The following is a 12229-nucleotide window of genomic DNA, read 5'->3' as shown; positions in this document are numbered from 1 at the left end:
CCGCTCAGCTGCATCTCATGCGTGCGCTGCATCCAACAGTTCCAATAAATAGACTCCTGCACCAGCAGTGATGAGGACAGTGATGCTGCTAATGATGTAATGAAAAGCATTATCTTAAAAAGTTGGATATGCCTTACACTGAATTCTGGAGTTCTATGTTTATTTCGTTTTAATTCACAGTATTCCTTGGCAGATCTACACTGTTTGACAAGGGTGATCCAACTAGTCCACTGACTAATGCATGGATGGCAAAAAAAATATGAGGGGCTTAAAAATGTGAATCATATTTCTTAGCTGACTTAACTAACAATGTACACTTTAAGTACTTAAAACTTACATATATTTTGTTCCACTGTATAATTTCAAATAAGGAGATGTGCTACACTGATTTCCATACGTATCATTAAACAGATATTGTACCTTTTTGAGCTTTCATTTTTGTGTAATAGTGCTCTGATTTATTTTTTGGTTTATTTTGTACTGTTTCATTTTCCTTGATGCAATGATAATCTTTTTACAATCTTTTATCATTCAATACATTTCGATGCAATGAAATCATTTCTATTTCTTTACTGTAAAAGAGATTTTTAGTAATGACTTTTTCTCATCTGGATACTCTACATTTTTTATGATTGAAAACAAAATATTTATTGTTCTTTTTATTTTATTTTATTGCATCTATTTCATTTTTTTGTTATAAATAACTGATAATTCCTAATTATTCAAAGAAAAAAATATATTATTGGTATTATTTTGATTAAATGCGTTCTTTTATAATCAGTTTTTTTTTGTCCAATTAATGAGTCCCTTTTTCCAAATCGTGTTTTATTTCGAAGAAATTGCCCCGGAAGCTAACACGTTTGGTTTCCGGTAGGCTGGACACAGCGGTTACCTTTGAGCTGTAGTTCTATTATGATGTTGCTGTAGCGGTTTATCACTTATGAACATGGTTTATATCTGTACCAAGAGGATGCTGAGATAAAATGGGGCCGTGCAAAGATAGTTTTTCCTCTTTGGATGTGACTTCTGAAGGTATGTCTCTGCTGTTGCTTAACGTTAACTGTTTAGGGAGGCTAGATTAGCTGCTAAGCTAATCGCTGCTAGCTGTCCAATAAAGGGATTCAGTAATGATAGCCTTAACAAGCTAACGAGCTAAGTAGATGAAACAGATGCAGATTGCTCTGACATTTTAGATTAAATGTGATTTAAGTTTCAGTATTGGGTCAAAGAGTAGGTGGACGTTAATGCAGCCAAGGTTGAGGAGATTTGCGTTAGCCTGTTGGCTTTGGAAATTCAGAAGCCACAATAGCTAGTAGCATAGATAACGTCAAACTAGTGAAGTCACCGGGAAATATGACTGGTTAGTTTTGCTTAAGGATAATCAAAGGTAGCCACAGGTACAACCTAAAACAAATACAAAGCAGAATATCCTCTCTTTGTGAAATTAACCATAAAACTAACATGCCACTTGTTTTATTTTAAAGTGACAGAGCAAACTTAACAGCAAAACCACAGCTTAGCTTCAGCATTAGCTGCACACACAGTCAGAAGCATTTTAAGGTGATTTCTTATTTTAGGTGCAACCCGACACAGTTGAGGAGCTGTTGGGTTCGACCTGAACATGATATTTGTGTGTGTTTGCGAATGACTGCTCAAATTCTTGACCTGTTGTGTGCTTCACCATTAGCATGCAGCATGCTAACTAGCTCTCACTCCGGCTAATGTGACACTAAGGGGTTTGAATTGTTTTGCCCTGACACACAGCTCTCCTCTCTGTGTTTAAATTACAAACAACTCCATGTCCACAGTGTCAACACTCAGAACAGTCTTTCTCGTGCTTTGTGAGGGAACATTCACTGGTCCATACAGGGGTGCTAACATACTGGAGAAAACTGAGTTTAGTTAACAGAAAGCCAGGTTATTGTTTAGACTCTGGGGTTGCCCCATGACATGTCATGATCTACAATGTGAATGTCAGATGATTTATAAAATAACTGGACACATATTTAGCCTGATTAAATGATCAAATGACCAGCTTTCTGAACTCTAGGCTGACAGCTCATGAGACTGTAATCTCCATTAACAAATTTCTGCATTTGAAGCAGAAACTAAACTAATGGGTCGAGATTTTTGGTGGTAGGCACTTTGGGTAGGTATTTTCGAAAATACAATTCTTATTTAGTGCCATTTATTGAAAATACTTGGTAGAAATAAAACACAATATTTATTTGTATGTTTAAAGAAGTCTTTAATCACTGAATAAAAATGAATTTGCATTTGAGCCCTGTTTATCTACATTGAAGCAGTTCCCCTTCCACAGTGGTCACCATACTGCATCACACAGAATAGAAAAGTTGATAACATACACATATGGTATTTTGTGTGGCCGCAGCCTATACATTGGTTGGAAGACAGTGCTATAGATAATAGTAGTTTTTTTGTTTTGTTTTTTAAACAAAAAAAGTGTTAATATACATTTTTGATTGTAGAAACTTGACAAATGGGGGTTCATTCTTATGAAACATCACAACATTTTTTTTCCTGAGGTCACTGTTCTTTAACTGACTCACCAGGTGATTGGCTACCAGGCCAACACAGAACAACTTAAAGCTCTGTGAACTGCATTTTAATCATGCTGTTCTAATATTCACTTCTGCTTTGATGAGCCACTCAACTTCAATTACAGATAAACACTTCCATGTTTTAAATATCACCACAAGTCATATTTAGTTCATTGCCCTTTTGTTTTTGTTAGAATCAGTTTCTGGAAACAAAACCACGTTTTATCAATCTTCATTTATATAGCATTAAACAAGAACAAACATTTTCTCAGGACACTTTCCAAAATCATTAGCTGGTCTGGACTGGCTAAGACACAACATTAAGACAACATAAGAAGGCTGGTCTCATCTTAATCTGCCACGAGTAAAGCACTTTAATTTGCATTTAACAAATTACAATGACAAGAAAGAACTTCCTTTTTACAGGCAGTTATCTCGAGTACAACCACACTCGTGTTAGGCAGCCATCTACCTTGACTGTGTTAGAGACTAAGTGTTATTAAGGTCACTAAGGTTATTGAGTTGTAAAAGTTGTCAGACCATGTCTGAAGTCATGAGTGTGTTAAATTTGATCAGACTGAACAACTTTAATGACAAAAAAATAAACAAGAGAGGAAAGTTTTAATGTGATAAAACCTAGAATGAGACAATCAGACCTGCAGCACTAAACAATAAAAAAAGGATAAACATGTATAAATGGAACATACACACACCAGATGCACAGTGCCTTGTCTCCTGCACCTATGGATGGGTACCTTTCACATTCGAAATCATTCAGGTACCGATGCACAGTAACGGTCAATTCGTATTGATTCTCAGCCATATCAGTTTTTGATACTTCTGTGTTTTTATTTGGTAATATTAATTTGTAAAATTAATTAAAAAAAAAATCAATTTAACATATTTAATCACTATCCAGTACTACAGATGGAATTTGGTCGGCACCAGTAGAAGTACCTAATTCAGTACCCATCCCTAACTGTAGCATGTCTTTCTGTCTACCTCTAGGTTATTTTGTCATGATTTGTTGTCTTGTAAATAAGAAGTGATCAATAAAACATGCTGCTAAAGTTTGCGGTTTTCCAGCAACACTTGAACAAATCTCCTGGCATCATCTTCTGACTATCCTTAAGCTTTGTTTTCTTGTAGCACAGACATAACTGAGCAGTAGGTTGTCCAAACCTTAAACTGTGTAAAACAACACTATGTTACCCGTCTGTTCCTGACACAGTGACATGAAGCCAAGTGCATGAAATGTTTTTTCTCCTCACTTAGGTACTCGGTTCTTCCCTGCCTCGGATCACAGAGATTAACCGAGAGAAGGAGATGGAAAAGATGACTGCTCTCCACTCGTCATCAGGCTCCACTTTAACGCTCTCAGAGAGATACTGAAGAGCGTGAAGGCTCCTCTGGCTTTCAGCAAAGAGCGTGAGAGAAGAAGAAGGCCCCCACAGCTTTGAGCCACCCCTCATAAAGCAGAGGAAATGGCTTTCTTGGACAATCCAGCCATTATTCTGGCCCACATCAGACAGTCTCATGTGACCAGCGATGACACGGGGATGTGTGAGATGGTCCTGATCGACCAGGATGTGGACCTGGAGAAGTGCCAGCTGGCTCTGGTGCCTGGCAGCAGCTGTGGGTCGACTGGTTCTGGTTCTCTGAGCGAGGGGGGGACCAGTGTGACGGACAATCACGCCTGTGACCTCTCCCAGTCCATGGACATCACCTCCAGCTGGGACTTTGGCATCCGTCGGCGCTCAAACACAGGTAAACATAAGCACTGTCAGGCAGGGCTGGCTTCCTGTGCTCAGAAAGCCCGTTCTGCTGCTGTTTTGGGGTTGTTTGTCTGATCCGGGACCTTAGTTCAGCTTGAGTCAAATTGTGTGTTGTTGATTATTGTTGTTGCACAAGCATCAGCATGGGGTCAGGTTGTGTTTCATCACGTGTATCTTACTAACTCTTATATGGTGAGTATCCCCGATCAGATTAACATGAACGAAAACTTTTTTATCACTCAAATCAAGCAGTGTGTGTGTCATTGTTGTTTTTGATTCTGATGTCAAATTTAATTTGGATTTGAGTTAATAAGTTCTCTTCTGATGGGGCTCAGTATCTGACAGTCATTACATGGATTTAGTTTTTTCTCTCCCTGATCTCATATATACTTCGACACCCAGCTTACAGATGGTATAGGGAGCTACCATTTCCCCCCCTTTTTTTTTTTTTTTTTTTTTAGGAAGAATCCTTCACCAAGGCAGATTTGGTGTTAGCATTTCAGTTTCGCAGACAATTGTTTGTCAGATTTTAGTTTTGCCCACCAGATCTTTTGTGCAAGTCACTTTGATCAAGGTTTAGTGCCTGATCAACATCAAATCATGAAATGTTTCTGTTGTGTTTAATTTGGGTTTAAGAATCTTGTAGAGCATCATTCAGGTTTTTAAATTTGAAGGTAATTTGGGGAGACAGGGAGTCCAAAGGTAGACTGGATGTCTCCTTTTGGCTTTCTTTAGTTTTTTTGGCACTGAGTTTGGTGGAGTGCTGGTCCTGGTTCTGGTCCTGGGTTGTGGGTAGATTTCAGCCCTGAGCACTGACCTGTGGTGGCTGTTTCCATCAGGACTGCAACAAGACAGCCAAGAGAAACCTGGGGTTGCTGGTAAGGCACGAGGGATGGACAACATGTTATTTATGAAGTGTGTGTGTGTGTGTGTGTGTGTGTGTGTGTGTGTGTGTGTGTGTGTGTGTGTGTGTGTGTGTGTGTGTGTGTGTGTGTGTGTGTGTGTGTGTGTGTGTGTGTGTGTGACTGTCTTTACAGGAAGGCAACAGTCAAACCATCATTAGTAATCAGTCACCGAGCTGTTGCCCTCATTTGACCCAGTGTGTACAGTGTTCTTTCCTTTTTGCTTTGTTCTTTATGTATTAAGAGGTTTTTTCTCTCTCTGGCTGTTTTTGGCACCGCTTGAAGTTTTCCTGTCACAGAATTTAAAAGCTTATTTTCTGTTTTCAGCCCAAAGACTTGAAAGATTAAGGAAGGAACGACAAAACCAAATCAAATGTAAAAACATACAGTGGAAAGAGAGGCAGTCCTCCCAGTCAGGTACGTAGTAGCTTTGATAATGTTACATCTCATTGTGTTCATTAAATCCAGCATTGTTTCTGGGACCAGATAATCCAGATTTACAGGCGTCAAAGACACCTAAATCCTACTTAAAGTTTGTATTCAAAATAAAAAGGGTTTGATCCGGATTGAAAAATTAAATCTAATCCAGTTTTTGATCCTTACCTTTCTTGTAAACAATGCTTCACATGATTTGATCCAATACATTAATTCAGATTTGAATGGATTACTCCGAAACTGTTGGTACCAGGACAGAGAAGTTGTCACATGCACAATAACCCAATTATTATACAGGCCACTTGGACTCTTTTTGTCATTTTGTCCTTGAAAGAGTCAGAGGTCATACTCATGAAGCTAATCTGCTCTTCTTTCAGGAACTGTTTGAATTTTTTTCGTTTGCCCAAATGGTTGAGGAGTTTAAGTGATTTAAAGAGCAATGGGAGCGTTTGGTGTTTAGAAGGAGCTTGTTGTTGTTATCTACAGTTGATACTTTTCTACCCCAAATTTAAATTCCTCTTGCAGAAAATACCTACTGTCAGCACAAAGAGATTTATTTTCAAAATCAAGTTTTCATCTTGTTCTCTGAGCAGTGGAGGATCTGGGGTTGCTGTTTGAAAAGCGGGACTTAAAGGACCGGCCACGGACTCCAGGTACCAAATCTACCCTCTCACTTCGTCTGGAGCAATGTCCTCAACAACTCAACAACCCCTTCAATGAATACTCCAAATTTGACGGGAAGGTGAGTTATCCCACTCTGGTATCTTTCAGTCAAAACTGGACCACATTACTTCTCAACCAAAACCAAAGAGAGTCTTTGAGGTGAACCATTTTCATCAAGCTCCAGGCCTTTTCTACATGTGTTGGGATCAAAGTGTGCTCTTGTTTTTGTCTCTAAGTGTTTAACAACATAACAGAGACAAAGCTTGTGAAACCACAACCACAGACAGTTTTTACATCACTCGCACACCACACCACACATTACTGATGAAAACCGTCGTTTTAGCTTGTTGAAGACAGGAGTTGTTGTTTTACTGCAGCCCTGGTCTCTGAAGTTTGTATTAGAATAACATTTTTGTTTTGTTTGTTTTGAATTGATGTTAATAAGACAGAGTTAGACAAGGCTGATTTACTCTGAAAGATAAAATAAGTGTTTCTCTGAATGAGGTCTGCTGATAGGAAGTAACCAACCAAAGCAGCGACGTGTTCTGCTCTTACCAGCCCTTTATACTCATTAGAGCTTTACATAACAGAGCTCCACAGAGTTTTGTCAGACAGACATCGTAAACCTATCAGTGATAGAAAACAAGAACTGTTAGTAGTTATACATCTTCATCAAGAATTATTTCACAGACATTACAGCACATTGACTACTGCAGGATGAATTCATCCACTGGAGACATTCAGAAACATGTTTCATACTTATTATTCCCTTGCTGCTGTATATTGGGTAATCTCCTTGATGTCTTTATTGTCATCTTTTTTGTTTCCAGGGCCACATCGGCACAACAGCCACAAAGAAGATCGACGTCTACCTCTCCATGCAGATGGCTCAGGAGAAGCTTCACCCCATGACCGTGGTGACCATCGCCAATGCCCGTGTCCACGACCTCATCGGACTCATCTGCTGGCAGTACACGAGCGAGGGACGAGAACCCAAACTCAAGTCAGTGCAAACACAGATCCTGACTGATTTAATACCTCGTGGAAACCTGCGTAACCAATCCTTCTCCTGTGCAGTGAGAATGTGAACGCGTACTGCCTCCACATCGCAGAGGACGACGGGGAAGTCGACACGGATTTTCCTCCTCTGGACTCCAACGAGCCGATCCACAAGTTTGGTTTCAGCACGCTGGCTCTGGTGGAGAAATACTCGTCACCGGGCCTCCCGTACAGACAGTCGCTGTTTGTCAGAATGTGAGTCAAATAAAGAGCTGTCCTGATGCTGTCCAGGTTTGTGACAGCATCCAGCATCATGCTCCAAATATGTGTTTTGACTTTGATCTGTGCATGAAAGAAAGAAAAGAGGCACAGATATTTTTACGCTTGTGGCGTATTTTATCCTCGTGGGGAATTGAATTAGTGAAGTTTCATTGGTTCAGATATTGTCACAGCAAATTCTGGCATCAGGGAGTCAGGGAAGTACAAGATGGTCATATGTTTAGGAAATGTATTATCTGTAAAATCAGCATCACCACATGATTACGTATGAGAAATATTAATAAATAAAAAACAACATTTTACCGATAACAAGAAATGCATTTCAATTACAAACACAAAATACAGTTCATTGTTTAAGACAATGGTTCCTGTCCATATTATGATATGAAACTAGCAATAGTTTTTTAATTATTCAAGCTCCTAATTCACATGTAAAGTCTTTGGATCCACAGAGTAAGGTCTGAATAATGATGCTGAAAATTAAAACCCTGAGTTAGATTTTTTAATTTAAAAGCAAAAAAGACAACAGGAAGGTCTTATCTCGTATTTTTCTGAATTACAACATAATTGCACATTTTTCTTGTGCAGTGGGGCCACTCCTCAAAGAGTTAACTGGCACCCCTCCAGCAGACCTCGGCCTGAGCCTGGGCTTGAACTGGCATCCCTCTGATTCCCAAGCACAGTCCCTACAGACTGAGCCATGCTGCCCCATGAAGATAACCATCCTCATTTTTGTTATAAATAACCTTAAACTGAATATTTTCTTTTTCTCCATCATTCTGATGTTGATTGTTCAGCTGTCTTTAACTGGTCAGTATAGTTTTTGGTGATGGAGATGCAGAGACTAACCTAACCCTTTCTGTGTTTCTCCTCCTGTTAGAAATGCTGCTCATGGTTTCTCTCTGATCCCCGTGGACAGTCTGAAGGTAACCATGAAGGAAATCCTCCAGAAAGCGCTGAAGAAGAGGAAAGGTTCCCAGAAAGGCTCAGGTAATCACACAGGTACCAACTGTCCGACCTTCTTTCCTCTCATTCATATTAAAGGAAGAACATTTGTCCTTGTTTCGACTATTTTCTCTCCCTGTATATTCCTGTCCTGTCGATGAGCTTCAAATAAAAGGTGGAGTTTACTTTGGTTGGTTGTAGCACCTACTGTCTGTGAGACATCAAATAAAACACTCTGCATATTTTTACCTGAAGCTGAGAATAGCTCCTGTTTAACTTATTTGTTGTACCTCCAGAGGAGGATCCATTTAAGATGGTGAGATTATTGTTGCACACAGTTTGCATTGGGCCGGTCTACACACTCACACATGCACGCACACACTTAACAGATGGTTTTCAGTTTCACACACAGGCGGTTGGAAGATGCCTGCTGTCTCATTTACATTTATATGAGTATTGATCACGTATTCTAAACTCGGAGTCACAGTCATTGTCTTCTCACTTACGTTCAGTCAACCTGCTTCCTCTAGGATGTTCAGAGTTGCTCCCGTCAGGATGATATTTCCGATCTTCGCTCCTGCAGAAGCAGTTGTTTCAAATACTGACACAAAAACTTGCTTTGTACCAAACACTTCTGCTGTAGTTAGCTGTTTTTGAATCTTATAGTTTTTAATTGATCAGATTTGATGATGTCTGTGCTGTGATAAGAATTAACAACCCCATGACAGTCATGAGCAGATAAACAGTAATACAGGTTACAAACAAACAACATCTGAGCTCCAGAACAACAGTTGAAAGAAGAATTTCTAAGCTGTGTTTCTGTCGCCTGTCCTGTCCGCTCTCTGTCAGGTCCGATGTATCGTCTGGAGAAGCAGACGGAGCCAAATGTTGCTGTAGACTTGGACTCAACGCTGGAGATTCAGAGCACCCTGGAGTTTTGTCTCGTCAGAGAAAACAGTACGTTACACAGAGAGATCAGCTGACCAATAAAAACAAACAGCTTCTTTAAACTCTTCTCTAACTGTCTGTGAAAGACGCTGTGAGGACTTTTGAGTGACCTTGAAATAATCTCCCTTTTATACATTTGCCTTTTTATGATCCATGATTCAAAATGAGACTATCAGAGCAAAACTTTGTTGTTTCCAAATTCTATTCTTCCACATTCTGTGGCCAGGATGGATTTTCCCCAGAGGAACACAGATCCACTTACAGCATGTAGAACAGAAAGTTTTCTTGAGCAAAGAAAAGTAGTGTAAAAAGACAATCCTCTCTCCATTAACTTGCTTTGAAAACAAATGCATGACATGACAACAGTCGGTGATGGTGCTCATGGGAATCAGAGTCTTCATCCTGTAAAAATGACTCTGACTCTGGCCAAAGTTGTCCCTGCAATTGATGCAAAACAGATTGTCCCCACAGCAGCTAGCAAAGCCAGTCAAAAAAGTGATTTTTAAATCCGGTTTAGAATATTTAGATGTGTTATTGATTGATTTTCTTTTGTTTCCAGGCTCCAGAGGCGAAGAGAGCTCAGAAGAAGACCCTCCCATTGACATCACTACAGTGCAGGACATGCTGAGCAGTCACCACTACAAGTCCTTTAAGATCAGTATGATCCACAAGCTGCGCTTCACCACAGATGTCCAGCTAGGTACACACTGATTCCTGAAAAATGATTAAGTGTTGCTTTCTTTTTAGCTGCAGATTGCACATTTAGGACAAAGACTGTCTTAAATTGTTTAAAAGGCTCAGTACGTGCACATAGTGAGATCCAGATGTTTAATCCGACAACAACAATTTTAAGCAGCATGTCTTATCCAGGAACACAAGATGCCTTGTCCTGCCTGCCTTCCTTTACCACTCCTACACAGCTCAGTTTGAGGCTCCTACAACCAACACTGCACAATCATTCCAGCAGAGGGAGCCAAAAACAGGCTCAGATGTTCATGTTCAGCAAGCAAAAAAAAATCTCCTCATTCAGTCTGTTGAAGTGTTTCAGATAAACGACCAGGAAATAAAAGATTCGACCCCTGACCCACCAACGTTCATTTATTATTGTGGAGCACAGCATCCCTGCTGGTCAATCACAATTTATGTTTGAAATCTTTTTTTTTCTGTTCAGGCATTTCAGGAGAGAAAGTGGAGATTGATCCTGTCACCAATCAGAAGGCCAGCACCAAGTTCTGGATCCGACAGAAACCAATCTCCATCGACTCAGACCACCTCTGTGCCTGTGACCTCGTCGAGGAGAGGAGCCCCAGTGAGTGAACCCACACCCAGCACCCATTTTACAGCCCTGCACATCACCACCTGAGCAGGACATTCACTGTCTGTTAAACTCTTTCTTTTCTTTAGGTCATGCCATTTTTAAACTCACTTATCTCAGCAACCATGACTACAAGCCTCTCTACTTTGAGTCTGATGCTGCTACGGTCAATGAAATAGTGCTCAAGGTGAGTTTAGGTTGTCCTTTTTAAAAAGTCTGGGTCTGCATCAGTTCGATCAGTTTTTCACTGAACCTCGGGACATTTGCAAATATTTTATGAGCTTTTTACCATTCATTCAGCGCTGTAGCTCTAGGAGCTGTTGATGAATAAATTATGAAGTTTGCAATGAAATATCTTTTTTCAGTTTTCCAGGAACAGATTACCTCAAAAAGGAATTTATAAGTTCCTATAAATTGTCCTGTTTGTTACCCATGTATTTGAAGAAGGAATAAAACAACTTATTGTATGTTTGAACAAAATTAAGTATAAAGAACGAGGTGTTGTTTTCCTTCCTCTTTATCTTCAGGTGAACTATATTCTCGAGTCGCGGGCCAGCACCTCTCGGGCCGATTACTTTGCCCAGAAACAGAGAAAACTGAGCCGCAGGACCAGCTTCAGTTTCCAGAAAGACAAGAAGACGGGTCAGTAGACAGACTGACGCTGCTCAGACACCTGTCTGTCTGTCACCTGTCTGTCTATTTACAGACAGCGTTTAAAAGGCCTGACAGTCTCACTCAGACAGCGTCACGCTGACAGAGGAGGAGACCTGACATGAAGTCAGAGTCAGATGAGCTGAGAGAGCGACGGATGAGAAGCGGGAAGAGACGATTGTGAAATCCTCTGAAACTCACGGAGGAAGAGTCCACAAGCTGAAACGCGCTCCTCGTCCTTCTTTTGGGAGAGAAAGAGACTTTGAAGAAATGTGGGACAGATTTAAAGCTGCCTGTCGCCATCAATTCTCCTTCATTCACTGCCTCCATCTTCAGATGGATTCATTCAGCTTCTTATAGTCCAACATTGAATCAAAGCTACATGCTAATATCTCTGCTTCTGTCCTCCATCTTTAACAGATTTAACACAAACTGTCACATTTTTAATGTCTGTACATAAAGATTTTACATTCATGAAATTAAATAATGATGACAAAAAACAAGAAGTCTGGATTAATTTTTGATCGCTTTTATAGAAAATACTAAATATCACCTGATCCTTTTATTCATCAGCATTACCAAGCTGAAACCAGTCCAGTGTAATACAATCGTAATTTTAAAAAATCTACAGGTAGGGCTCATTTTTCTATGCCTCTGACAGTATTCACTGCAGCACTGGAAGAAATTTGCACTATTCTTCCCAACAACAGCTGAGCCTGCAGACGGAGGGTGCTGGACTTGAACCATCAACCTAAC

The 12229-nt window shown here is 40.1% G+C and overlaps 1 protein-coding gene across 2 annotated transcripts; it reads left to right on the top strand.

The window, feature by feature from the left end:
- The first annotated feature begins 855 nt into the window (after window positions 1–855).
- On the top strand, window positions 856–11935 carry mapkap1 (MAPK associated protein 1). Of its 2 annotated transcripts, none has more exons than XM_074691044.1 (12): window positions 856–1032; window positions 3837–4328; window positions 5566–5655; window positions 6267–6415; window positions 7167–7339; window positions 7414–7590; window positions 8495–8604; window positions 9409–9516; window positions 10067–10207; window positions 10679–10816; window positions 10912–11009; window positions 11350–11935. In XM_074691044.1, the coding sequence occupies exons 2-12, from the start codon at window positions 4046–4048 to the stop codon at window positions 11470–11472; spliced, it is 1590 nt and encodes a 529-aa protein (XP_074547145.1). In that variant the 5' UTR covers window positions 856–1032; window positions 3837–4045; the 3' UTR covers window positions 11473–11935. The 2 variants fall into 2 exon arrangements, with proteins under 2 accessions (XP_074547145.1, XP_074547144.1); XM_074691043.1 differs by having other exon boundaries at window positions 8495–8616.
- Window positions 11936–12229: the final 294 nt, after the last annotated feature.

Source organism: Halichoeres trimaculatus, unplaced genomic scaffold, assembly GCF_033239565.1.
Source record: "Halichoeres trimaculatus isolate MK-OKI-2021-1 unplaced genomic scaffold, fHalTri1.1 fHalTri1_scaffold_16, whole genome shotgun sequence".
NCBI lineage: Eukaryota > Metazoa > Chordata > Actinopteri > Labriformes > Labridae > Halichoeres > Halichoeres trimaculatus.
This window is presented reverse-complemented; position numbering and strand designations above follow the sequence as displayed.

Coding starts and splice junctions, on each gene's coding strand:
- mapkap1 (XM_074691043.1), top strand. CDS start 4,046: ATGGCTTTCTTGGACAATCCAGCCATTATTCTGGCCCACATCAGACAG. Junction 5,656..6,266: donor GAGGCAGTCCTCCCAGTCAG/GTACGTAGTAGC, acceptor TTCTCTGAGCAG/TGGAGGATCTGGGGTTGCTG. Junction 10,208..10,678: donor CACCACAGATGTCCAGCTAG/GTACACACTGAT, acceptor TTTTCTGTTCAG/GCATTTCAGGAGAGAAAGTG.